The 25,491-nt window shown below is 59.9% G+C and overlaps 1 protein-coding gene across 1 annotated transcript in view; it reads right to left on the bottom strand.

Moving 5' to 3' along the window:
* Positions 1–23,895, bottom strand: part of TTBK1 (tau tubulin kinase 1) — a 33,767-nt gene extending 9,872 nt beyond the window's left edge. Inside the window, exons 1-12 of the mRNA XM_054722362.1 lie at positions 23,788–23,895; positions 19,199–19,346; positions 18,895–18,968; positions 18,559–18,699; positions 17,766–17,870; positions 17,295–17,360; positions 16,523–16,615; positions 16,315–16,440; positions 14,976–15,130; positions 13,621–13,852; positions 13,213–13,391; positions 10,540–11,101 (exon numbers count right to left, since the gene is read on the bottom strand). Of these exons, the coding sequence (XP_054578337.1) occupies positions 10,540–11,101; positions 13,213–13,391; positions 13,621–13,852; positions 14,976–15,130; positions 16,315–16,440; positions 16,523–16,615; positions 17,295–17,360; positions 17,766–17,870; positions 18,559–18,699; positions 18,895–18,968; positions 19,199–19,346; positions 23,788–23,895 (1,989 nt within the window). The remainder of the gene's footprint in view (positions 1–10,539; positions 11,102–13,212; positions 13,392–13,620; positions 13,853–14,975; positions 15,131–16,314; positions 16,441–16,522; positions 16,616–17,294; positions 17,361–17,765; positions 17,871–18,558; positions 18,700–18,894; positions 18,969–19,198; positions 19,347–23,787) is intronic.
* Positions 23,896–25,491: the final 1,596 nt, after the last annotated feature.

Raw genomic sequence — 25,491 nt, 5'->3', positions numbered from 1 at the left:
AGCAGCAGGCAGCTCGGCGGCCGGGGGCGGGGCCAGGTCCCCTGGGGTCGCGCAGCAGCGAGTGAAAAAGACGGAACGTACATTCGAGGTGCAACGGCGGCGGACAGGCCCCGGGGACGGGGAGGGGCGGAAAGTGAGGCTTGGGGTCCCGTTACCCTCAGAACCGCGAGGTGCGGCAGCGCGGGCCTGTGCTCTCCCTGGCGGGGCTGCTGGTCTGCGGTCCGGAGAGTGGATGGCGTGTGCGGTTAGTGTGGCCAAGGGACCCCGCCCCGCCCTCCCCCAGCCTGTGCAGGTAGAAAAGAGGGTGCGTGGGGAACTGACCGTGAGCCTGGTGAACAGACAGGTGTGGGAGGTTCCCATATTCCTTTGGGTGTCGTTGCCCCTGCTCCCCCACTGCTGCGCCTCTCAGCTCCTTCCTGGGGGCGGGACCGCTCAGCCTCAGGGCTCCTGGGCTGCGAGCCCACTGGGCGGCGTGGGGAACCATTGGGGTATCTGAGGGACTGTCCTCAGACTGGGAGCTCTCCCCTAGGGAGAAGGTTGCCTTAGCATTTCCAGAGGCTGGCCCACCGGCCCCAGGGGCTCCTCTGCTCCTAGTGGGAATAATGGGAAGTTTGGGGACATGCCCCCCAACTTAAGGAGAGTGATTTGCCACACTCCTTGTTACCAAGGTCTGCCCATGAGGGTGGGCTGTTCCTGCCCTTCAGGTTGGGATCTCAGTGGAGTTTGGGGTGGGGTGGGGTTCAGGCCCTCCTTAGGGGTCTATGTTTCCATCAACCCGCCGATGTTAGGGGACACAGTATTCTCGGTGCTCCCACAGCCAGGGGCACCCACACCCTCCCTAAGCATGGTCCCCTCCCCTGGCCACCAATACAGACACATTGACACAGCTCTTTCTGCTCACCCCAGTAGCCCAGGCTCCCCCCCACCCCGCCCCCCGCCTGGGCAGAAGCACCGCCCCTCCCCAGAAAAAGGGACCTATGCGGGGCAGAGGAGAGGAATGGTGAGGGAGGGTCCTGGGACCCTCCACAGAGAGGATTGGAGAGGCCTGCCCCCCTTGGCTGGGGAAGCAGGAGTTGATGTGCCAGCCTGGCTCAGAGATGCCATCACCCCCACCTGGGCAGCTTTAGGCCCATTTTCCCCAAAAGGGGAAATGCAGAGGGAGATTGCTGGGCGTGGGATGCTAGTGGCTGGGAGAATGTTAAGTAGTTATTGCTGTGACCCAAGCTGCCTTGAGTGTGTGGAGGGTCTATTCATTATGGAGAATTTACTAGAGCATTTTTCACTGACTCAGAGTTCTGTCCCCCAGAGAAAATACTGGTCCTATGAGGAGGGCCCTTCTCACCACGAACAAGTCCACCGGCCCCCACTCAGGCACACACACACACACACACACACACACAGCACACCCCCTCACCCTGTGCGCTCGCTCTGAGAAGCCCGCCTGGCCCCGGGAGAGCCGCAGCCTTGGACAGAGGGAGGTCGACAGTGCTCAGGCTCACGGCTGCAAACTGAGTTTGGGGTCTCTGCCTGTACACTGGTTTTGTTTGGCTCACACGGTGATTTTTCTTTAAAAAGCTGTTGTCGTTTTTTTAAGTTAGATGCCAATAATTAAAAATTGTGAGACTTCACATAAAAAATTGGAGATTTCAGCAACAATTGGCTGAGCAAAGTGATGGTGTGGTGGGTCCGCTTTTACCACAGTCCCTGAATCTGCCCACTCCCTGACACGCTGGCCTCCTCTTGACACTCAGCTTAAATCCCTGGTCAGTGCTCACCAACGTCAGGACCTGCCCTGTCTGTGAGCCCAACCAGGAGGGTCCTACCGTGACCCCCAGCCCCCCCCTGAGGTCAGGGTTTTGAGCATCTGCTTTCTCCACTGCAACTCTTCCTCAGCCGCCTAAGCCCAGAGCCGCCAGGGGATGCTTGGGGTGGTGGGGGATTGAGAGGTTGGGGTCTCTGGAGAGACAGGCTCTGCCATTTCAACCAACCCCAGTACTCTGGAGTGACCCCCACCTGGACACCATCCGAGTCTGGCTCACAGACAACTCCCTTCTTACCAGATGGGGTGGGGAGGGGCCAACCAGGAAGGACGGTCAATAGACCGAAATGCTTTAAAACTATCAAACAAGACCTCGGGTTTTCGGCACTGGCAGAGGTTATTTTTTTAAAATGTTTTTGTAAATTAAATATTCTAATTAATCCATTAACTGCAGACAATACTGGGCTCTACCTCGTAGGCTATTATGAGGGTTAAATGAGTTAATTTTGTAAAGTGCTTAGACCACTGCCTGGCACAGAATAAGCCCCGGGTGCCAGTGACTATTAAATGTAATAAAAGATAAATAATTGGAAGCCACTCCAGTGGGCTGGGTGTGACCGTAAAGTACAAAAACACCATCTTCAAAGGACGACAGAGTGCTGCCTCTTCTCAAAACTGACGCTGGGGAGCTGTCCCTCTCCCCGGGCAGAGTGGCCTGCTCCTCTCGGGAGGGGAAACCTTCAGAAAGGAGGAGCCTGCCACATGGCAGGCTCACACGCCCCTGCCCGCCTGGGACCTGGGCCACTCAGCTCAATCCAGGCAGGGCTCTGCCAAGCTTCACGTGAACTTGAACATGTGGCTTCCAATGGCCTTAGCTGTTTCCAAAAGTCAAAGCCACCCTCAAAAGATAATAACATCATCAAGATCACCTCCCGTCTGCTCTGAGCGGTATGGCTTACAAGACACTCTCTCCCCGCACCTAGAGGGCATGTAAAAGAGTGTCCCTCAAAGGACAACATGTTTGGAATCATAATCTTACTTTAAAGGACACACCCACTCCCACAGGTACCAGTCCTGGTGTGTGTGTGTGTGTGTGTGTGTGTGTGTGTGTGGATTCAGCCACCTTTGGGATGGATTCCCCACTTCCAAAGGCTTTGGAAACAGTAATATGCACTTGATGCTAAAACAAGGCTGAAGGTAGTGCCACTGTCTTTGATTAGTCACAAGGCACTTTGGGATCTTAGAGTACCTCAGGGTGCTAGTCACTGGTGGGAGCTGTGCTCAGGGTCAGGTAGTGGAACCCTCTAGAAGGGAATGCCAGATAAGGGAGTGCTTGGTTTCATCTAACCCCAGAGAGCGGGGCATTGCCCCCACTGCTGCTGACCTTTGGGGTGGCTGGTGGACAGACTCCACGTCACCGCCTGCCACTAGCTGGGAGGACAGGGGGAGGGCCAGGGGGGAGGCGGGAGGGGCTACTGCTCATCCCACCCCTCACCTTTGTGCTTGTGTTTTCTGTCCCTTCTGGAGAAGTCTCTACCCTGACCCCTTCTCTACCTTCTGCACCCAAAATAGCCTGGAGGGAGGGTCTAAAACTTAGCAGCCAGAACTGGGGTGGGGCAGGGCACAAGGTCCATCCTAGATGGGGAAGGTGATCCCGGCCCAGACATGGCGGGGGTGGGTTTTGGAGAAAGGAGTGAGGTGGGTGTGCATAGCTCACGTGGATGAGTCACACTACAATGCTGGCCATCCAGGAGGGCACTGTGTATGGCCGCCCCCCACCCCCACTTATGGTACCCCCAGGCCTCTGAGCGTTCTCTTCCAATCAGAGATAGCTGGGGAGGTGAAGGGAGTGGAGTGGGAGGGAAGCAGAGGTCAGGGGGAGAAGAGCATAGAGAGAGGAGCCGGGATGAGCGTAGGGACGTAGGAATCCATCAAGGACTGCACAGAGATCTTCCTGATTCCCTAACACACACGTGCACTCTCCAACACACCCACACACGGAACTGTGCAGTGCACAGCCTAAGCAACCACCCCCGGCGGCCCTGCCACGCACACAAGTGCTCACATGGAAGCACACAAGAGTGCAGGCATGCGCGCAGGCACACACAGCCTCATACAAAACACCTGTGCAAACCTTCAGGCCTCCCTTCCTTCCCTCCCTACACAGGCACTGTCCCTTCTGGTGCCTTCGCCATCACTCCCTCCTTGCCTCGGGGGACAGAGGTGCTGGCTGGCATGGGCGGGAATGAGAAAAGGGAACCTTGGGGGTCCCTGCAGTGATAGGTTAGGGGCTGAGAAATGGGCAGAAAGGGCGTAAGCAATCTGGCATCCCCACCCCCCATCTCCAGATCCCCATCTGCTCTGCCGCCCTGTGCTCTGACTTCCCCGCGGCCCCTTGGGACCAGCCAGCTTGGCCGAGCACCTGCAGGAAGGAGCTGTCCCTGAGAGGGCAGGGGCGGGGCTTGTCCTGAGTTCACAGGTCCCGCCTCATCCTTAACAACCCCCTCTCTGTCACTACTTCCAGACCAGGTCCCTCGCCCCTCGCTCCAGCTCCCAGCTCCACTCCTCCATCCTCGGCTCCCAAGGAGCCGGGCCAGGCCACCCACAGTGGGTGAGAGCACACGCGCCTTGGCAAGGGCAGCCTGCAGTGGACGGAGCTCCGGCCTCCTGAGCTGAGTGTGGGAGGCAGGGACGCTGTCCGCTGTGACAGCGGCACGGGAAAGGCTTGCTGGGTCACAGGGCTGCTTCCCCACATCAGGGAGCCTGGAGGCACACCAAACCCCAAACTGGCTGGCCAGGCCCCCCTCTCATACGCAGGGTCACCGCCTTGCCCCACGCAGACAGATGGGCATTCACACCCCACCGGGAGGCCCAGCTCTGCCACCCCCTCGGGGTGGACCGGGCCCAGCCAGGCCAAGAGATCACAGATTAAACAGAATAACCATGCCAGACTGCCTCTGACCCAGCATGCCTCGTGGCCTGACCCTGGGTTTCTGCTGGACTCTGGACTCCCTGCGGCTCCAGCCAAGTCCCCCTGCCCTGTCCCTGAACTGCGCAGACAGCACCGCCCTTCCTGCACCACCGGCTGGCACCGCGGAGGGGCCGCGGGGTGGGCATTACGGTACCTTGGGCCAGCGTCTCGGGGCTGTATTGCACGGTGGGGTGCACGGGGCGTGTGAGTGTGATTATTGCGTCCTGGGAAGGAACCATGGTCTCTGTCTGCTCCCCACCCCCCCCACCTGCCCCCTCCAGGAGGGGGGGGGCCCAGCCTAGGTCTTGTGGGTGAAGCGGGCCCACACCTGCTGCAGCTGGGACCGCGAGATGCGGAGCACCGAGGGCACGAGTCTGTGGTTGCCGGCGGCGAGGGGCGCGTGGCGCCGGTGGGGCGCCCGCACGGGGCTGCTCTCCGCCGAGCGGCTGCGCTGAATGAGGGAACCGGAGGAGCCCGAGGAGCCGCCGCCGCCGGGGTGCGGGTAATGCTCGGTCTCCAGCGTGGAGGAGGAGAACACGGAGGACGCCAGTCGTCGCAGGGGGCTGTACCGCGGGAGGGAGTGCCCCGAGAGTCTGTCCTCCTCCAACTGAAAGAGACCAAGAGAGTGGAGGGAAAAGAGGTGTCAGGCACAGACTCGACAGCTCCGTCTCGGGGACCACCCCCCGCGCACAGCCCGCGGCGACGGCGTCCCGGGGGGTGGGCGGGGTCGGCAGGGTGGAGGGGTGTGCGGGCCACCCCGTCCTGCCTGGGGACGAGGCTCTCGCGCCTCCAAAGCCCCCGTCCCTCCCTCCCTGGCACTTCTCACACCCGGCCTCTGGGCAGAGACCTCGCCGCTCACCTCCTGCCCGCAGCTTCCCGGCTCAGCCCGCCCCGCTCGGGGCTCCCTCTCGCGGGGGAACCCTGCTCTGCAGCTGTCACTGCCATGTGTCGGGCAGCTGTTCCCCGCCTGTCTCCCCAGCCGGACTCCTGAGGTCTAGCGCAGACGCCCGCACACCCTCGGCCCCGCACCCCAGCACATCTCAGGCGGTGCCAGGGTTTCAGTGACGCTCAGAAGGGCAGGATTCTGGAGTCCAACTGCTCACGGTGGAATCCCAGCGCCACCACTTACTACCTGGGTGACCTCAAGCAAGTTGCTTCCTTCACCCGCCTCAGCCTCCTCGTGGGATGCGGGGTGACAGCGGGATGCAGTGCTCCTACCTCACACCTCAGGCGGCTGCCCGGTTAGCTGTGGTAACATGCAGCGCACATAGACCAGCACCCGCAGCTTGTAAGCGGCGTTATTACCCTTCAAATCCCTCGTGAGGAGGAGGAAAGGGAAGAGGTTGGCAGGAGGTGGGGCCCACAGAAATCATTTCTCCGAAGTGGCTCTCCTCCTGTCCTCGCCAAGGCTGGAGCCACAGGCAGAATCCTAACTGGTGCCCTCCTGGCCTTGTGCCCTCAGAGGGTAAAGGGCACATGGGACCGAGGATCCCAGGCATGTGGGCATGGAAATGGTGGCTTGGGTGTCACCGGACTCCTCCCGTCCTGACCCCTACTTCTGCCTGGGACTGAGGCCAGTTTAAGTAGCTTTCGGTGGGGCAGTGAGGACCGGCCGGGCCAGCGGCTAGAGGGCCGAGGGGGGAGGGGCCCAGGACACTCAGCCCCAGTGACCCCTTGCAGATGTCAAACGGGGGCCCAGGGACCCAGCACGGAGCCTCCCGCAGAGAGGGGTGGCGAGAGGATACTCTGATAGGGCTGTCCCTGCCCTCGCCCTGCTTCGCCTTCCGCTTCTTTTTGGTCAAGACCAGGATCTGTCTGAGCTGCTGCTGTCAGCCCTGAGGGTGGGGTGTAAGGCCCACCCCGAGTCACCACGGACAGCGGCACCCACAGTTGCCCGCGGCCCCTCTCACGCATGTGTGGACAGCTCGAGCTTCACAGCCAGAGTTTGGTCAGCCGCCAGGGGGGTTTACTCCCAGCATGCTCCTGCCCTTCCCGCCAGGTGCCACCTGTGATTGTCTTCAACCGCAGCTGAAGCGTCACCGCGGGGAGACCCTCCCGTTTGCCAGGCAGCCTCCTTGTTCCTGGCAAAGAAGAGCTCTCTGTGCCCTCCCAGGCCTTTGATCATGAACCTCAGGTCTACACACTGCACCCCACCCCAACCCTCCTGACCGCGAGCTCTGAAAGCCACATTGTTTGCATTCGTCCCTCGGCCCCGAGTGAACTGCCTGGCACTTGGCAGGGCAATGTCCTCGTGGCTGCCAGCAAATGTCCATGTGCTCCGGGCATGCCGACTGCTGTGCTATCAGCCAGAGAGGACCTGGCAAACATCCGCCCCCAAATCACACGCTGACCGACACTCTCCTCTCTGCCCTCGCTTTCCCAGCCACTTCCAATTTGCACCTTACATTCCCAGCGAAGAACCCAGGTGTGTGTGAAGGAAAGCGGTTAAAGCATCACGGCACGCACACCAACAACTCCTGGGTGCCTGGTCTAATCGCGTGCCAGGCCCCCATTATCCTCGTCCCTGCTCCTCACGGGGGCAGGTGGCAGAGTTACGGGTGCCTATAGCTTTAAGGACTGCTGCTATGAGGAAGTTCATACGTGAGATCTGAGCAGACAAGCTAGGTCTGGGAGGGAGGGATTCCTTGCACAGAGTCCCTATAGAGACTTCCTGCCTGCCCTGAGCCATTCAATCTCGTTGGGGGTGGGGGAAGGGAGGGAGTTCCACTAACTGTAATTCCAGCTGCAGCCAGGTTTGGGAGCCCCCACAAAGTCAAGCTAAAAAGGAGAAACATGCTAGTCCATTTTCCCTCTTTCCATCCCCTGGGCCAAGGAAGGTCTCCGCTTCACCCTGAACTGAAATACTTGGTTAACCATGCGACCCCTGTGGGCACACCTGCTGTTATGGCCCAGCCAGTGCGTGCAAAACACACACACACACACACACACACACACACACACACACCAGTCTGACTCTCTCTGACCCCACCCAAGCCACCTGCTCTCTCAGGCCTGTGTTTGCTCCTCTCCTAAACACACAGGCCTCAGACTGACTGGAGTCAGCTGCCTGGATTCAGATCCCGGCTCTACCACTTGCCAGCTGGTGACCCCGGGCTAACGACAGCTCCCCTGAGCCTCCGTCGCCTTACTTTTCCACGGGGGCTGCCCATTCACAGTATTGTTGTGGGGAACACGCATGCACAGTGGGGAAGTGCTGAGAGCAGCGACAGCCACTGTCTTTGTCATTAGAACGGTCACTATGACTGTTAGTCTCCTTCCAGGCTTCTGTGGTTCTCTACACACTCACAGGTCCACTCCCGACTTTACACAGGCGCGCTGCTGTGCCCCCACACACGTGTGCACACATATGGACACACTGTCACAGCCCTGAGCTAAGCCGACACAGAAACGCACACGCACATGTGTAGAATGCTAACCAACCTCTCTTCTGTCGGGAAACCACGGCCTGCAGTCACCCAACGCCCCTTTAGACACACAAGTCATCGCTCACGGGGACGAGCAGAAACGGAGCCCGAGACTGGCTGGCTGACGGCACAGCAGGCCTGGACCTGCTCCCCCAAACCTCTCTCCTCACCCCCTTGGCCAGAGTTCCCCAGTGGGAGGATGACTCCAGGACACGAGTGGGAGTCTGAAGTGGGAAAAGCCTCCCAGACAGCTCACTCTGAGGCCAGCTGGCAGGAAGGGACTGGCCGAGCCCAGGTCCAGAATCCAGGCCTCCTGACTCTTAATTCTGGGCTTTCTCTCGGTCCCAGACTGGCTCCTTCCTAGACTTTGTGCTTCCTGTGGGCACAACCTATTGTGCATATGATCTCTGATGCCCCGGGTACCCGGCCTAGAGTAGATGCCCAGTAGGTATGGAATGAATAAATGAATGAGCGAATAAGTGAATAAGTGAGAGGGCAGCGGAGGAGTCCCAAGCAGATCTTGCTCCTACTGCTTCCCCAGCGCTGGTCCCGAGGGACAATGCTCAGGGCAGCAGCAGTCATGCCAGCCCACACTGCCCCGGTCGAGCCTCCAACACTGGCTAAGACATCTCTGGGTGAGGGCTCATGGTACCTCTTTCTGAGCCCCCAATTTTCCAGAATCCAGGGCAAGGCCAGGATGCACACTCCTCTGGATCTTGCCTCAGAGTCCTCTCTTCTAGACACAGGGATGGGGCTGAATACAGCCCTGCCTGCCCTTCTTCAGGGCACCGCACGCTCCTGGGGCCGGGTTCCGGATCTGAGCGCGAAGCAGAACTGGCCCCAGCCCTGCACCGTCCCATCTCCTGGGTGCATGTCTCCAATGTGGCACGATAAAGTGACAAAGTGATAAGGTGATAAGGTGAACCGCGGCACAGCCCCTGAGCCCCGGCATCCCCTCCTGGGCTCTCCCAGCCTCTGAGAGAACACGGGCCCCATTCAGCACCCGGGTAAGAGTTGGCGCCACTTTCTGGATCAGACAGAGGTCAGCCTCTTCCCCACACAGAGAAGCCAGGCCCGGCCAGTGGCCTTCCGCTGCGCATCCTCAGCCGGCCATTCGCGATTTGGCCACCCCCCACCCCGTCCTTCCAGCCTTGTCCCCCAGTCCTCCCATACGAGAAGGTGCCGCTGCAGCTAACCGGGTCCTCCCAGGGCCCCCCACGTGCCCGCCCCTGTGCCCAGTCTAGGGTCCCTCCTGCCCTGGCTCGGTTCCTCCCTAACACTGTCTGTTCCTCCTGGCTCTCAGGGCTCAGCTCCCGCATGGAGCCTGCCCCAACCACAGAAACCTCCTGCCCTCCCTGCTGCCCCACCCCTTCAGCCACCCCTTCCCTGGTCTCCAGGACTCCTCCCGGGCGCTCCTCCCACGCTTTGGCCCCTCTTTCTCAGTCCTTCTCCAAACCCCTTTCCCTCTCAGTACCCCCCTCACCTTACCCCCCGCCGGGGCTGAGTAGTTCCTGGCTCTGCCCTCACCCTTGGTTCTCCCCACCCCACACAGGGTCTTGGGTGACATCACCCACTTCTGTGGCTTCCATGACTCCCAAATCCCGTCTCCAGCTGAAATCTCTCCTGAGCTCTGAGGCCTCCATGTGGACATCCCACAGTACCACGGGGTCTCTGTGTCCAACTCTCCAACCATTCAGTGACGGCACCGCCGTCCAGCCAGAATGCTGGGCATCAGCCGAGACCCCCTCCAGCCTGTCACTGCCCCAACACCTCTTGGCTACGTCCACCTTGACCCCCATCCAGAGCTCCCACCCTGGTCCAAGCCACCAGGGCGCTTTCCTGCTGGGGCCGGCCATGTGGCCTTCCTGCTTTGAGTTCTGTGCCCTCCGATCCACTTTCCACACAGCAGCCAGAGGGGTCATTCATAAGGACCAACGTGATCCCGTCACACCCTGTTTAACAGACGCTGGTGGCTTACCAGCTTTCGGATGGAGCCCCAACCCCTTAGCTTAGCCCCAGGCCGCCAGGACAGGCCCAGGCCCTGCCTCGCAGCCTCTCTGTGACAACATGCAATCAGCGCCGTGCTTCCTGACTGCCACCTCCGCGCCTTGGCACATGCTGTCCACGTGGCCGGGGAGGCCTTTCTCCTGCTTTGCCACCTGGTGACACCGCCCATAATGCAAGACTCAACTCAGAACTCGGAGGGCACTTCCTCTCGGAAGCCTCGTCTGCCCCCCACGCAGAATTGCAGACCCTTCGCCCTGTCTGCCCTCATCGATGCATGCAGCTGTTGCCGGCTGGTCGGTAGAGCCCTTGCACTTCAGGCTCTCCTGCCAAGACTGTGGGTGTCCGGGGAGGGGTGTGGGGTGCAAACCCAACCTTACCTGCCTCTGAGGGCCAGTGGGATCCGACTCTCTCCGTCGAGGGCGGGGTCCGGAGTGCAAGGGTGAGTGGGAAGGGCTGCCGGGCGTGGGGGGCTGCGATGTCTCTGATCGCCCGTCGGCCTGGCTCAGCTGGGGTGGTGGGAACTGGGACGGCGTCTGTCGCAGGTCCTCCTCGGCCAGTGTCTGCATGCAGCGTCCCCGGGGCCGGGCGGTGGGCTCTGGCCCTGGCCGCCGCCGCTCCTCGCCCTCCTCGGGCAGCGGCCGCAGCTCCTCCGGCTCCTCGTCCGTGGTGCCCGAGGTGCTGGGCTCGGCCCCCGGGGGGAAGTCCTTGAGCTCCGTCTCCTTGTCGATGATGACCCACTCCTTGCTGTCGAAGTCCTCCTCCTCAGCCAGCGGCACCGAGCGGAAGGCGTTGCTCAGGGCCTCCTGTTCCACGGAGGCCGACACGTCCATGCGGCCGCTGGCCTGCCGGTCGGCCTGGCCCGTGTCCACGGACAGCATCTGGGCCGGCTGTGAGGAGCAGGCCTGGCGCGAGGGTGAGCCGGGCAGGTCCATTCGTGACCTGCAAAGCCAGCCAGGTGGGGCTCAGTGCCGGCCTCTCGGGAGCCCCGAGGACTCCACACAGGTGGCAGGGTGGCCCGCGACATCTGGACCCTCCTGACCCTGCCACCTCTCCCACCCTGGGAGCGGCCCCGTCACCTCCTGGTTGTCACCCTCTGCCCTCACTCCCAGTAAAGCTCTCATTCATCCACTCATGCACTCCCTCGACATGCTTACTGTGTTCCAGGAATGTAAGCGCACAGGCAATAAGGTCTGCTTCCTGTGCTCAAGCAGGCGCTCCCACACCACCCCAGGGAACCTTCATCTCCCTAAAGCCAGCCTTCCGGCTGCCTGCCCCGCGCTCACTCCCCACCAGGCGCTCCCTCCTGCTGCATCCCGGGCAAACGCCTGGCCCTTGGGTTTGCAGATGGTTTTTCTAGCCTCCTCTACTCCCACCTCCAGCCCTGCCTGGCGGGTTTCACCACCTCTAACCAACTCCAGGGGCTCCCAGCCCCGAGGAAGAGTCCACATTCCTGAGTGTGGCACCAAGGCCCTTAACTGCCAGACTCAGGCCCCGTTTCCCATTCCTCTGCCAGACCCACCTCAGGCTCACACGCCTTCCCCAAATGGCCCACACGCTCACGCCTCTGTGCCTTTGCGCATGCTGTTCCCTCCACAGGCCCGTCCTTCCACCCTGTGCTGTCCACCCCAGCTCAGATGTGTGGGTCCTCTCCATCCTCCGTGGTGGACAGTTGCTCCCTGGTCCCCTCTCATCACAGAGCACCTGAGTTTACGTACCTGCCTCCCAGGGGCTGTGAGCTCTGCCAGGCGGGGACGGGCCCGTCTGCCGTCTGACTGCTCACGGCTGGGGCACGGACCTGCCTTGGGACATCTCCCACTGTTACCTTAAACTGTGCCGTGACCCTCACATTGCTTCCCGAGGCTGTCACCCAGGGGTGCACGGCCCCAGCGTGGGGGACTCCTGTCTGTCTGACAGCGTGTGGAGGACAGGCCACTACAAAAGGGAGAACTGTCCCCTCCCAAATGAACCGGGAAGGCTTGGCCCTGGGTGTGCTCACCCCGCCCTCAGCCTGCGGGCAGGGGGCTGGCTCATCCTCCCTGACATCGGCCTGGGAGGGGAGGGGTGCAGGTCGCAGCCCCTGTGGGCTTTCCCGACATACTGCCACCACCGGCCTCTGTAGGACCTGCCAACTCTGACTCCACACTGTTTTTATGGATTTGTTAATAAATCCACTTTGTTAGAATACAAACACCCTGAGGGAGGACGTCCAGGGCCTGACACTGAGAGTCCCGTGTAGACGGCTGCTGTCACTGCCTTCCCTGAGAGCACGGTTTCATGGACATAGAGGAGAGGGGGCACCCAAGGGAGAGAGGGCTGAAGATCGGGGTGAGGAGGGCAGGGAACTGAGGGGGGAGGGGGAAACCCAGATCCCATCTGCTTCAGATTTTCTCCTGCTCCCCGGAGCCTCCCCAAACCTTCTGCCCTGCCTATGAGATCCTGAAAACTCCCTTCCAGAAAAATCTCTCCGCACCCCTCTCCTTACCCTCCCCGCTCCCGGGCTCTCCGGGCCACCGGGTCAAAGGGAGGCCAGCCGAGTGCGTGAGCGTGAGCGTGAGCGTGAGCGCTTCCTGAAGACGCAGCCCTCTGTCCTGGGTCAGCACAGGGGCCTCCAGCCCCGGAGGAGCACCGGAGGGGCGCGGTGCCCCGTCCCGGAGGGGTGTGTGGTTTGGGGCAGAATCCAGAGGCGGGGCCACGCACTGGGTGTGGAAAGGCCCTCCGCCCAGAGCTGGGCCTGGGGAGAGATCCCCCTCCTGGTGCGGAGAAGGCCTCAGCCCTCTGCGGGGTGAGGTCCCCCCAGAGCCACGTGGGTGGGGATGGGGTGGGACATTGCTCCTCCACCCACCAGACCTGCCGGTCCCTGCTGGCCATCAGCCACCCGGCTCCTCTCAGCTCTAACCCCAGCCCTGCGGGCCCTGGCACAGACTCTGAGACCGGGTACAAGCCTCTCTACACTGAGTCCCCCCACCTCTGCCTGAACCCGACCTTTCCTCCCGCCCAGCCCGGGGCGGAGGGAGCAAGGCGCCCTGGACCCTCCCTGGTCCCAGACCCACCTCCTCTCATGGAGCTCCGCCCGCCCATCCGCGGTGGACAGCCTCTCCGACTCCGGGCTGTTGACCCTCCGGTAGCGCAGGGAACGGACTGGGGTTGTCGGTGAGTCTGGAGGGGCTCGCACCGGAGAGCTGGGGACCCCCACCCCTCGGTTCTGCTCCTCTTCCACCACGCAGGGGGTCTGCAGGAGAGGGGAGTCCATGAGCTGGGGCTGACAAGGCGGCTGTGGGTCAGGTGGTTTCTGGGGTGAAGGAGACAGGGGGGGGGGGGGGGGGGGGGGGGAGCACCAGGATGCAGTGATCCTGAGAGGGGGCGAGGCCACAGCTGGGGGCTGGGGAGGGCGCTCAGAGGACGGGGAGGGGCCCGCGGGCTGGGAAGGCCGCCATGCCCTTCTCCCGGGCTGCAGTTACTTTGCCGATGTTGATCCGGAGTTTGTTCCTGTTGACATCTGTCTCCTCCCAGACTTCAGCTTCAGGGCCCCCGGGATGGGGGGCCAGGAGGGGGCCGGGGCCCAGCCCCTCAGGGAGCCGCCCAGGCAGGATGGGGGGTGCGTTCTCCTGGTCACTCAGGTGCTCGCCCTGCAGCACGTCCTCCGTGTTCTCCCGCAGCAGGTCTCCAGGCACCGGCGTCACGTTGACCACCCTGGAGAGGCCGGAGGGGTGATGGGCAAGGCTGGCATGGGTGCCCTCTCCTGCCAGCACAGGCCCTGGAGATCACTGCCAGATGGGCATGGGCACAGGGGAGGCCCCAGCAGGGGTAAGGGTGGCTCTCGGCCCGTCCCCACCCCGGCTCACAAAACCTCCGAGACCAGAGGGTTGTAAGATGTGGCTGTCCGGACGGGCACACCACCACCTCGCTCCATTTAAGAGATCCCGCCCGGCTGGCCTGGCTCAGTGGTTGAGCGTCGACCTATGAACCAGGTGGTCAGGGTTCGATTCCTGGTCAGGGCACATGCCCGGGTTGCAGGCTCAATCCCCAGTGTGGGGCATGCAGGAGGCAGCCGATCAATGATTCTCTTTCATCATTGATATTTCTCTCTCTCTCTCTCTCCCTTCATCTCTGAAATCAGTAAAAATATATAAAAAGAGAAAGAGAGAGAGACCCAGCTGCTTCCTAGGCAGGCCCAGCCGGATTCCCACTGCGATCACTGCTTGGCTTCCTTTAGTCCAGGAGTGGGCATAAAGAGAAGGATCACTTGAGGTTAACTGAGCGACGTCTTTATAGATCTGAGCACCATAGCGTGCTGACAAGTCCTGCGGAGTCTCCTTCCCAAAGGTATCCCCGGAGCCCCGGCCTGTCTCCCTGGCTCACTCCTGGGGTTGGGTAGGGAGCCCCTTCTCACGTGGCCACCTTCTCCTTGTGCTTGTCACCGGTGCTGACATGGCTCCCCACCATTACAATCACCCTCGACTCCACTGAGAGCCTCGGAGGGTCTCCCTCTGCACCCCCGGGGGTGGGGGTGGCCTCGGACATGCTCCCTGGATGAACACACGTGAGCTGGAGAAATGACACCTGTGGGCTCTGGCAGTCTCACTGTTGGCTTCCTGATCCCCACTGAGGTCAGCAGCCCCAAATGAGGACCTAACGCTGCACCCGGGTTGAGGGTGCAGACGTGGCAGAACTTCCTGGGATTTGAGAACCCCCCTGTTGAGCACCGAGAATAGGAGAGACGGCCAGGTGTGTCCAGGTGGGAAGAGGAGGAGAGAGCAGGCAGCTCTGGGCAGGGGTCATAGGCCCCCCCAGCCATTGCCCCTCCGAGACTCACCCGAACATGGCTGCCGTCTGCCGCGTGTTCTGCTGGGGCGGGGTGGAGGTGCTCGTGGACAGGAGCGCGTCCGTGCCAGCCTTCTCCCAGTCAAAGGCCTCGTTCTCAGCGATGCCCCTCTCCTTCATGCTGTTCTCAAACACCGACATGATCAACTGCAGGGGCGGGGGTGGTGGGAGGACAGAGAGGTGACCCTGGGGCTCCCGGGAGGAGGGGCAGTTGCTGGGATGGCAGTGGGGAGAGAGGGGCCTTCCAGGACAGGGTGGGCCAAGAGGAGGCATTGGAAGGAGAAGGGCACATTGATTTTTCAATGAAAACATGCACACAATATGCAAATCAGCATGCAAATTATCATCTTGGTTTAAGCCCCACTGGCTGGACATAAGCCCCCTGAGACCTGTCCCCTGTTGACCCGGCTCCAGACTCCTTTGCTATTTCCAGCATCTCAGCAGAAGCCACAGCAGCTGCAAACCACTGTAGTTCCCAAACCCACCACCTGGGGGCGGGGTGTGCACAGGCAGCTTCCCTGCCGCAATGCTTCCCGCCCACCTCTCCTCTCTGAGGCCTCCCGGGTCCCCCCACCACACAGCTCCCTTGGTTGGGCACAGTGCATGGGCTTGAACTTCACACACCCACCTGCCCTTTCCACATCTCTAGCCGCCAGCACAGGGCCCAGCACAGGGTGTGCTCACAGCCGTTTGGTCTGGGGGACCCCGCGAGGCTGAGCTAAGAACTGGCTGGGGGAGGTGGGGGTGGAGAAGAGGGGGGAATATATGGCCTCCTACTGCCCAAGTGTGGCATCTCTGCCAGCATGCAGGGCTCTGCGCTCAGCTGTTTTCCCCACTCTCTGATCAGGGTCGTGGGTCCTACAGGGGTGTGTGGGCCTTGCAAAGAGCACTGGACTTGGAGTCAGATGTGCCTGAGGCCAGCCCTGCTCCTACCCAGGCTACCAGGCCTCAGTTTCCTCATCTATGACATGGGCACAGTCACCCCACTTGGACTCCTGCAGAGTTTGGTGCAAAGTGCTTGAAAGCACTTGGCTTGATTGTTGAATGCTGAAACAATGACATAAGGAACACACAATTATCACCAAAGCCTTGTTTTGAAACTTAAATAAATTAATGCACGAAAAGCACTGAAAACAGGGTAAACTCTTGATAAATCTTAGCTGTGCCTACTGTTCATAAGAGTGCAAAACAGTTTCGTGCAGTTGGAGGGCCAGGGGGAGATGGTCAGGGCCACGCTGGCAGGGGCACGGGCCTCGGCAGGAGGGTGCTGCTGGCGGAGGTCGCCCACAGAGAGGTGTCCGGGGACGCAGGCGGGCGGCAGGCTCCCCCACCTGGTAGTCAGGCTTGGTGAAGTAGTCGAGGCTGGCGATGTGGTCCAGGAACAGGTGGAACTCAGAGGGCATGTGCTTCAGCAGCATCCGGTGCTCATACTTCTCCTTGATCATCCCTACCTGCTCCTGGAGGCAAGAGGCACAGGGAGATGGAGCCCAGCTGCCCCCACCCCACCGGCCGCCTCAGATCCAGCTGCACGGGACTCACCTTGTCCTTGATCTTCCTCCAGGGCAGCTGCCCCACTGCAAACTCCACCAACATGTAGAAGAGGGACCACAGGTCATCATGGCGGCCCATCTCCTGGGGTGGAGAGATGGGTGGGGGGGGTCACCCACAGCTCTCAGGTCATTCCCTGGGAGCAGGAGGCTGACCCTCCACTGAGGCACATCAGTCAAGGAGACCTGACACCCAGGCATCTGTGGGCACAACTGAGGTCTCCCTGAAGCCATGGCTCTCCCCCCGATCAGCCAGCACACATGGAATCACAGTCAGCACTTCTGTGTGTGCTGCCCGGCTAGTGTGGCTCAGTGGTTGAGTGTCGACCCATGAACCAGGAGGTCATGGTTCCATTCCTGGTCAGGGCACATGCCCAGGTTATGGGCTTGATCCCCAGTGGGGGGCGTGCAGGAGGCAGCCGATCGATGATTCTCTCTCATCATTGATGTTTTCTCTCTCTCTCCCTCTCCCTCTCTGAAATCAATAAAAACATATCTATATTTTAAAAACTTCTAAATGCTTTCTCACCCCACAGAGATTTGTGTTGAGAACAGAGAGGAGAGGAGCCCCACAAACAAGGAAGAAGGGGGAGTCACAGGCAGAACCTTCCTCCAATGGGGGTCTCTGGAATGGCAGCCTCCAGCCCCTGCCCCATCCTTCTCTCCGCACCTCCAGGCTGCCCACCCCACCCTCTCCCTCAGCAGCACGCTCTGCCCCTGACCTTACTGCCCTTACGTCCCTCGGGGCTGGCTCTGCCACTCACCCGGTTCTTGTGGGCATTGACCGAGGCATAGCGAACAGTCCCTCGAAACCCGGCCACGTTCCGAGGCTGCAGAGGAGAGAACACCACCGGGAACCTCACCTGCTGCCCCGACCTTGGCCCTGCTCAACCCTGCTCACCAAGCCTGCCTCTGCCTGCTTTAACCAGGACTGCCTCCCCGCGGCACCCCCCACCCTGTCACCTTGGCCTGGTCAGGAGCAAACCGGACACTCCAACCTCAGTCCGAAACCTGCCTCCTGCCCCGGTGTCCGTCCTTGGCCAGAGTGTGGGGGTGGCAGATCACTGAGTGTGGGGGTGGCAGCCATCAAGAGCCCAGGCTGAGGGGGGAGGGGATGGCCAAGTATGCACACAGAGAGGGGTGCTGCTGGCACCGAACACAAGCCGGGCCTGGTCAGGCAGCGACAGGGAAGCCTGGGGAGGGCCCCCAGGACTGCCGTGTGAAGCGGTACTCACGGGCCGAACGTCCCCCGTGGTGTTGGTGTACTGCCGGGCCAGCCCGAAGTCCAGCATGTAGCACTTCCTGTAGGTGGACGGCAGCCGGCCCATGGCAAAGTTCGACTGCAGGAAGACAGCAGTGTGAGCGCTGGGCTCCAGGAAGCAGCGTGCGGGACCCTCAGCCCACATACCCTCACGTAAGAGTAAAACGCCAGCCGGCGCAGCACCTCATCGGAGGGGCAGGTGGGATTCTCCCCGTTTTAGAGATGAGGAGAATGAAGGTCAAGGGGCTCAGGGGGCTGGTCCAAGATCACACAGCCACTGATGGCTGAGCTGACGGCTGAAACAAGGTCTGTGGCTCTAAATCCTTGGGACTCCCCAGTAGGACAGTGAGGCCTAGTCTAACTGAGGAGGAGGGCACCTATAGTGTTCTTGCTGTGTGACCTTGGGCCATTCAACCAACCTTTCTGAGCCCCAGTTTTCACCCCTTAAGAAGGGCACTTTTTTCAGCACCAAGATCCAAGATGTCACACAATTAGCTACTTGGAGTTCTTGACAAAGGCCCAGCCCTGGTCCCCTTCCCTCAACCCCCCTGTGCTTCCCCGACCCTTCACCTTTCTAGGTTCAAGGACTCTTCAGGTCAGGGGTGAAGGAAAGGGAGAGAAGTTCAGGAGAGGGCATGGGCATGGCCCAGGGCGGACAGGGCTGTGTGCTCCTGCGAGGCAGGTAAGAGGCAGCGACGGGGCTTGGGATGGAGAAGAAACCAGGGGCCCCGGGAGGGAGAGGAGGTGTGGGGCAGGGCAGCCCTCACCGGCTTGATGTCTCGGTGCAGGAAGCCCACGGAGTGGATGGCCTCGATGGACTCCAGGATCTGCTTGCCCAGCCGCAGGGTGGTGCTCAGCGTGAAGGTGCCTCTGGGCTGGCTGCGGCGCAGGTCAGCCAGGTTCCGGCCCTGGGGGGAGGGGCAACCTTGCTCAGCGGCCGCCCCACCACCACCACTGGGCCCTCTGCCCAGCCTCGCCCCCAAGGCTGTGGCCGCGTCCCCCTCCTCCCGGGGTCGCAGTCTCCCTTCCTGCCCCCCCCCCAGGAGTTGCAGCCCACGTCCCTGGGTGACTGGAGGGAGGATGCGTGGGCCACGGGGACTCACCTGGAGCTGCATCACCACGTAGTTAAACTTCTCATTCCGGCCACAGCCAATGAAGCGGCACACGTGGTCCTTCCCTGGGGACACAGACAGGCGGCTCCCAACCCCTGCTCCTCACTCCCCACCCGCAGGTGGGCTCCCAGCGTATTCTGGATTCCTGGTCCCCCTGCCCTTCCTCCCATCGCTCTTCGACTCTGGTCCCCTCTTCCCTCCACCACACTACACCTCCCAGCCTCTAACCCATCACCTCTCCCAGCCCCTGGCTCCATCACCTCTCCCCTCCCATCCTCCTGCCCTAGGCCCGTACCTTGCAGCTTTTTGAGCACGGCCACCTCCATCTTGAGGACCTGCTTGGGCTGCTGGGCCGACTCCACCTTGAGGGCCACGTTCTCCCTGGTCAGCAGGTCCATGGCCTCGTAGATCTCACCAAAGCCCCCACCTCCAATCTTTTTCAGCTACAGAGACAGGTGAGGGGGATGGGGGACACAGGGATCAGGCTGAGCAGCTCCTCATCCCAACCATTGCTGGGTGGGATCCTTCATTGATGGGGGCAGGGGCCATCCTTGAAGGGGAGGACCTCACGTCTCCCTCCTTGCCCCGCCCACCAGGGCCCCCACCTCCTTTCCTAGTGCTGGAGACAGACAGCTCAGCCCATGGTGGACACACACACACACACACACACACACACACACACACACAGGGCCAGATGGCAGTGGGCAGTGGGAAAGGGTATGAGATGTGTGACTTCATATAGACATGGAGCCAAGGTCACGTGGATCCTGAAGAGATAATCGGCTGTCATGAATCTTTTCTTCTCTGGAAGGACAATCAATATCATGCTCCCCCATCCGCTGCCTAGATTGAGCAACCTCCGGAAGGAAGACCAATTTCCAGAACCTCCCAGCTTCAGGGCAGACCCCCCGGAAGGGGTTAGCAGAGTCCGAAAAGGTGTCACCAGAGTATTGGGTGGGGGAGTATTTGGGGAGGAGACCATTCCTGCTCTGAAGCTCACCTCCCTCCCTAGGCCCCTGCAGGTGCCCCCACCCCGGCGGGCCGCCTCTTCGGGGCGGGGGGACACTGGAGCATGTGGGAAAGGAGGTTTGGAGTGAATCTGCTTATTCCCAGGGGCAGTGCAGTGGAGAGCTAACCTGCCAGGTCCTCCTCCTCCTCCAGCGTCCCAGGGCAGGTAGTGAGGGAAGACAGAGAGAACTGTGATGGAGGAAGAATCGGCAGCCGAGATGAGCAAAGCCGAGTTATGGGAGGGATGAAAGTCATGTCAAGTCAGAGGCCCAGGGATGTTGGAGAGTGAGGGTGCTGCTGGCAATGATGGGGGGACAAGGGAGAAGGCGCTGAGTTCTTTGGTTGAAGAAAGATGTACAGCTCAGTTCTCACCTCCGCAGGGAGCCTGCGCCTCACGGGTGGCCTGCCCTCCAGTGCCTTCATGTGCCTCCTGTTGGCTAATAACTGAGCTGACATTAATGACTGGGTGGAGGCACTCTGGTCAGCCAGCCGGTAACTGACCCTGAGCCGCCTGCCCCGCTGAGCCCTCCCCTGAGTATTTATTCCGCGGGAATGAAGGGAGGAGGGGGCGGGCTGGGCGGAGCACTCGGAGCACCCAGCAGGTGAGTGTTGAAGCCTCTCTGGAAAGAGAAGGATGAAGGGAAGATCTGGAAGAGGAGCGGGAGGCCGGATGGGATCCTGAAGACTCTTGTGCCCAGGAAGGAGGCAGGGAGAAGGGGGGCGGGGGGCAGGGGAGAACAGTGAGAAACCAGAGTCCCTCTCTACTTGAGACAGAAGTTGAAGGTCGACTTCCAGGAGAATTTCAGAACCAGGAGGGACAGATGCAGACTCCAGGGAAGCAACGGCACGCCTTCCCTGGGGAACTTTAAATGCGGGGGAGATTCTAGTATCTTCTGGGCTCCTTTGTGGTTTGCTGTGTGTGAGCATGGAGGAAAGGGCGAGGGGGTGGGCATCTCGGTTCTGTGCTCCAGACTCACAGCCGCCATCGCCGCTGATCCCCAAAGGGTCCCAACAACACAGGTGGGGAGTCATAGGAGTCGCCGTTCTGCACAGAGGTAAGTGCCCGGCCCCAGGTCACAGGGCTAGGAAGTAGCAAAGCCGGTGTCCTTCAAACCCGGGCAATCGGATGCAGACCCACACTCTGAACTATGGTGTTATGGGAACAGTTGATCACACTGGGGTTGAAAGTGTCGGGGCTGAGATTCAAGCTCAGATCTACCAGGCTCCAAAATCCTTGCCGGAGAGGGTAAGGAGGGTTCGGGGCCCCCAAGACTCTTCTGACACCTACTCCCCAATTTCCCAGGGTGCCCAAGGTTATTCCTCTACCACTTTCATTTCCAGAGTCTATTGTTCCTTCCTTAGTCCCCTTCTTACCCCCCCACCCACTCTTTACTGAACCTCCCTGGGGTGGGGATCCGGGCCTCTTCACTCACCCACTCACCCAACACCCTCCTCCCTGGGCCCTTACCCACGGGCCACAGCAGGCACAGTGATTAGGCCCATAATACTTTCAGGAGACAATGAAAATGTGTTCGTTTCTTTTAAAACCAGGAGGAGAGAGAAATTAACATTTCGGTCAAAAAGAAAATTTAAATATGTAATATTAATGTGTTCCTCTTTATACCACTGTAGTCATAAAATACAACTTTTAGTAATTTATTATCGAGGAAGGGGCCATAGGAGGAGAAGTGTCCAGGGCCCAGGAAAGCCAGAATGCAGCCCCGCCCACAGCCCAGGAACAGGAATATTCTCTCAAACTCCCTTCACCAGACCCTCTTCATGATCCCCTCCCCGGCCAAAGGGCCCCCCTAAACTGGAGGAGAAATATACCATAATAGGACCAGCATTCACACAGGAAAAAGGAAGCCTGGTTTCACGGCCCAGCTCTGGGTGACCTGGGGTTAGTTTCTTAAATTTTTGGAGGTTCCACTTTTCCTCCTCTGTAAAATGAGAGAGTTGGGCTAGCATTGGTCACAAAGACCCATCAGCTCTATGGTCCGATTCTTGGATGGGCTAATTCTTGGAAAGCGTTACTGTTGGCCCAGCAGTCAGACAGACCTGGTTCTACCTACCGGTCAAGGTAACGTGACAAGTTAAGGAATCTCTGTGCCTCGGTCCCCACACCTGTGAAATGGGGCTAACAGTGTCTACGTTTTTCACAGCGTCTGGCAATAGTAAGTGCTCAAAACAAATGCTGAGTTTTTGTTACTATTATTGTTTGTGATTCTACTTCTGAGAATCCTGCCTCAAGAAGAATGCAAGGTTATTATTTTTAAATACTCCATCTGGTGTCACTGACCCTCATTTTCGCCTGGCTACCGCCTGTCTCTGGCAACTTGTTCTTGGTTCCTGAGCTCTGTCCCATCCCTCATGGGGAGATGGCTGAGGGAAGCGTCTGGCACCCCACCATGGCTAGTTGTCCAGGGGCCAGGGAGGAAGTGAGCGGTAAAGAGAGGTAAGCTGGCAAAGACTGCATGCATGCCCGCTTTCCCTAACTCCCTCTTGTCATCTCTCTCCCACTCATCTCCCACTTCCTCCCAAAGAAACACAAGAAAGTTATAACCCAAACTCACGAACACCATCTTTTTCTCACCTCTTCAGTGCAAATGTCTGCCTGCCTCCAATCTGCCAGCACAAGAAGCTCTTGTAACATTCCTCATTTTACCAGACCTTCATTCCTTTGATTACTGTCCTGGCTCCTCCTCCCCCAATCTCTGTCTTGTTACTCTCCCTCCCAGGAAGCTCCCGTGGGGACACAGACAGCCCCTACCTGCAGCTTTCCAGCTGCTCCAGTGTGACCCCCTCCCGAGACATCCCTGAAAAGGCTGCCACCATTGCCCCTGTCCCTGGCCTCTAAGGGACCTGCCCAGCGGAGTGGTTGTTGCCATGGAGACCCACCTGCACCCAGGCCCCACTCTCCTCTCAACCCCTAACCTAGTTGAACCTCTCCCAACACACACACACACACACACACACACACACACACACACACACACACCGAAAGAGAGAGGCTCAGTATAGACCTGACCTGTAATGCTTTCCTTCTCTTCCTCCTGGCTCCCCACCCAGGTGCAGATCCACAGTTCACACACTGTCACCCCGAAAACCTAGGGCCCAGCAGCCTGCCCCCACAATAAGTGGCAAGCAGAAGCTCTTATGTGAAGGAAAGACGGGGGGGTGGGGGGAGACACGGATTGATTTACAGTAGGTCCTGTTCCCCAGACACTGCCTTTTCCCTAACCTTCAAGTGTCCCCCTCCCATCCAGACCCCCCCCCCCGGAAGGCTTGGACTACAACTCCCAGCAGGCCGAGCAGCCTGAAGTCCTGGGCTGGAGGAGCAAGGCACGCTGGGAGATGGAGTCTCGGCGTGTTGCACCTGCCGCAGGAACCAGTGAGGGGAGGAGGGTGGATGGAGAAGATGGAGTGCGGGTGCGGTGGGAGCAGGCTGCGGGGCCTCTTTCCCGGAACCCAAGCCTTTCCATCCTCTGCGGAAGCGGACGGACACATGCTCACTCACTGCCCTTCTCCAAGGTCCGGCAGAGAAAGAGCCCCCTCCCCCACCCTCCCTCCGCCCCCACTGAGCTCTGCAGCTCCAGCTCAGACTTCCAACCAGGAGTTGTTCCAGGCTGGGACGGACCAGCGTGACCTAGCCGGGAAAGGGGTGAGAGAGGGCGGGGCTGGAGAGACGGCCCTGGGAGAAAGCGAGTGTCCACAAGTGCAGGCATAAATAAGGGCCTGCAAGCACTATGCAAATGAGCTCAGGGGCACCTCCCTCATTAGGTTGGTGCGCTAAAGGCACCTGTTTTTTACTGGTCTCCAGATCCCCTCCTCCCTCCTCTCCCGCCCCTCCCTCTGACCCGCCGGTCACTCACTCACCACCTTCCAGCGATCCTTGACCACGTAGTTGGCCGGCAGGATGTCGGCCTGCTCCCCTCCCCCACTCATGTTGGTTTCGTCCTTAGGAGCAGCCGCTAGGCCCTGCATCCGCCAGCCGGAGGGAGGGGTGTCCGCAGGGCCTGCCCTGGGGGGGCCATCTACCTGGGGGAGTGCAGAGGGGCTGTGAGTGGAGAGGACCAAGGACCACCTTGCAGATATGCTGAAGGGGAGTTCCATCCTTCCCAGGCCCACTAGATGGATGCTCCAGGGGCTGCTGGGGAAAGCAGCCGTGGAGGTCAGAGGAGAAGACAAACACTCTCCACGGGAAAGGAGATACAAACTACTAACTAGAGATGTGAGAACCAGACACACATGCATGGGAAAAGGAGAGGACAATGATTGTGAACAGGCTGTGGGGAAGGTGTTTCCCAAAGAGACATGTGCTAGCTAATGTGGGGGAGACTGCCTACCAAGGAGCACACAGCCTGGCACTCAGGCTTGGACTGGGGAGACCTAGGCCGAGGAGGACCAATCTGAGTGACTCCACCTGTGACCCCTGGCACCCACCCCTTCCCTGTGCCACAACATGCCGGGGAGAGGTGCAACTGAGGCTTATTGAAAGGGGAGAACTGCTGACGAAGGGGTGACCCGTGGGGGACACACGGCAGTGACAGAGACCTGCGCACCCACCAGGGGAGATGTGATCATCAGAGAAGGAGGAGACACCCAGCAGCCCCTCGAGCCTGGTGCTGAGCGAGGAGATGCAGCTGCCGGGAGGCACATGCGTTCTCCGTGTGCCTGAGAGGGCAAGGATAGGAGCGAGGAGGTGAACATGAGGCAATGGACTCAAGGCTTGGATTTTAAAGGGACAGCAGCATAAGGCCTCTCGGAGGGAGAGAGGCAGGTTGAATTGGGGGGAACTGGGGACTGCAGGGAAGCAGCCTAACAAATGAGAGACAGGAGGAGCAGGTCTGGGGAGCGTGGGGTGAGAGAGCCTTTGGCCACACCTTTCTGTGTCTGCTCAGGGACCAAGCAGGAACACGGCTCCTGTTGCATTAGGATAGGTACAAGCTGGGTATGGGGGAGAGCGTCGCAACTGTGAGGCTGGGAGCCAGCCAGTGTCACCCAGGGAAATGCAAGGGTGTGCATGTGTGTCTGCGTGTGTATCTGTGCATGTATCCCTCTGTGTGAGTGTGTGTATTGTGTGTCTTTTTTATTAACTTTATTTGGGTGACATTGGTTAATAAGATCATATTGGTTTCAAGTGTACATTTCTATGATACATGTTCTGTATATTGCATTGGACCCACCACCCAAAGTCGTCATCTTCCATCACCATGTATTTGTCCCCCTTTATCCTTTTGCCTTTCTGTATGTGCCTGTGTGTGTGTGTGTGTGTGTGTGTGTGTGTGTGTCTTTGTGTCTATGCCTGCACATCCATGTCTGTGTGTGCTTGTGTGTGTTTTTGTGTCTCTGTGTGATATGCATGTGTAGGCAGGGAGCCAGAAGAGATAACTTGAGATCTCTGCCAACCGAGTACAGGAGTGGAACCAGGGTCTTTTCTTCCCCTACACTTTCTACAAGCGCACTGCTCTGCCCTCACAATGACCCTGGCATCACAGAGGGAAGGAAGTCACTCGGGCTGGGGTTGGGGTGGGGGTGAAGAGGAGGAAAGTGCCTAAGATACCTATGGATGGGGTGGGA

This window comes from Eptesicus fuscus, chromosome 10 (assembly GCF_027574615.1).
Source record: "Eptesicus fuscus isolate TK198812 chromosome 10, DD_ASM_mEF_20220401, whole genome shotgun sequence".
Taxonomy (NCBI): domain Eukaryota; kingdom Metazoa; phylum Chordata; class Mammalia; order Chiroptera; family Vespertilionidae; genus Eptesicus; species Eptesicus fuscus.
This window is presented reverse-complemented; position numbering and strand designations above follow the sequence as displayed.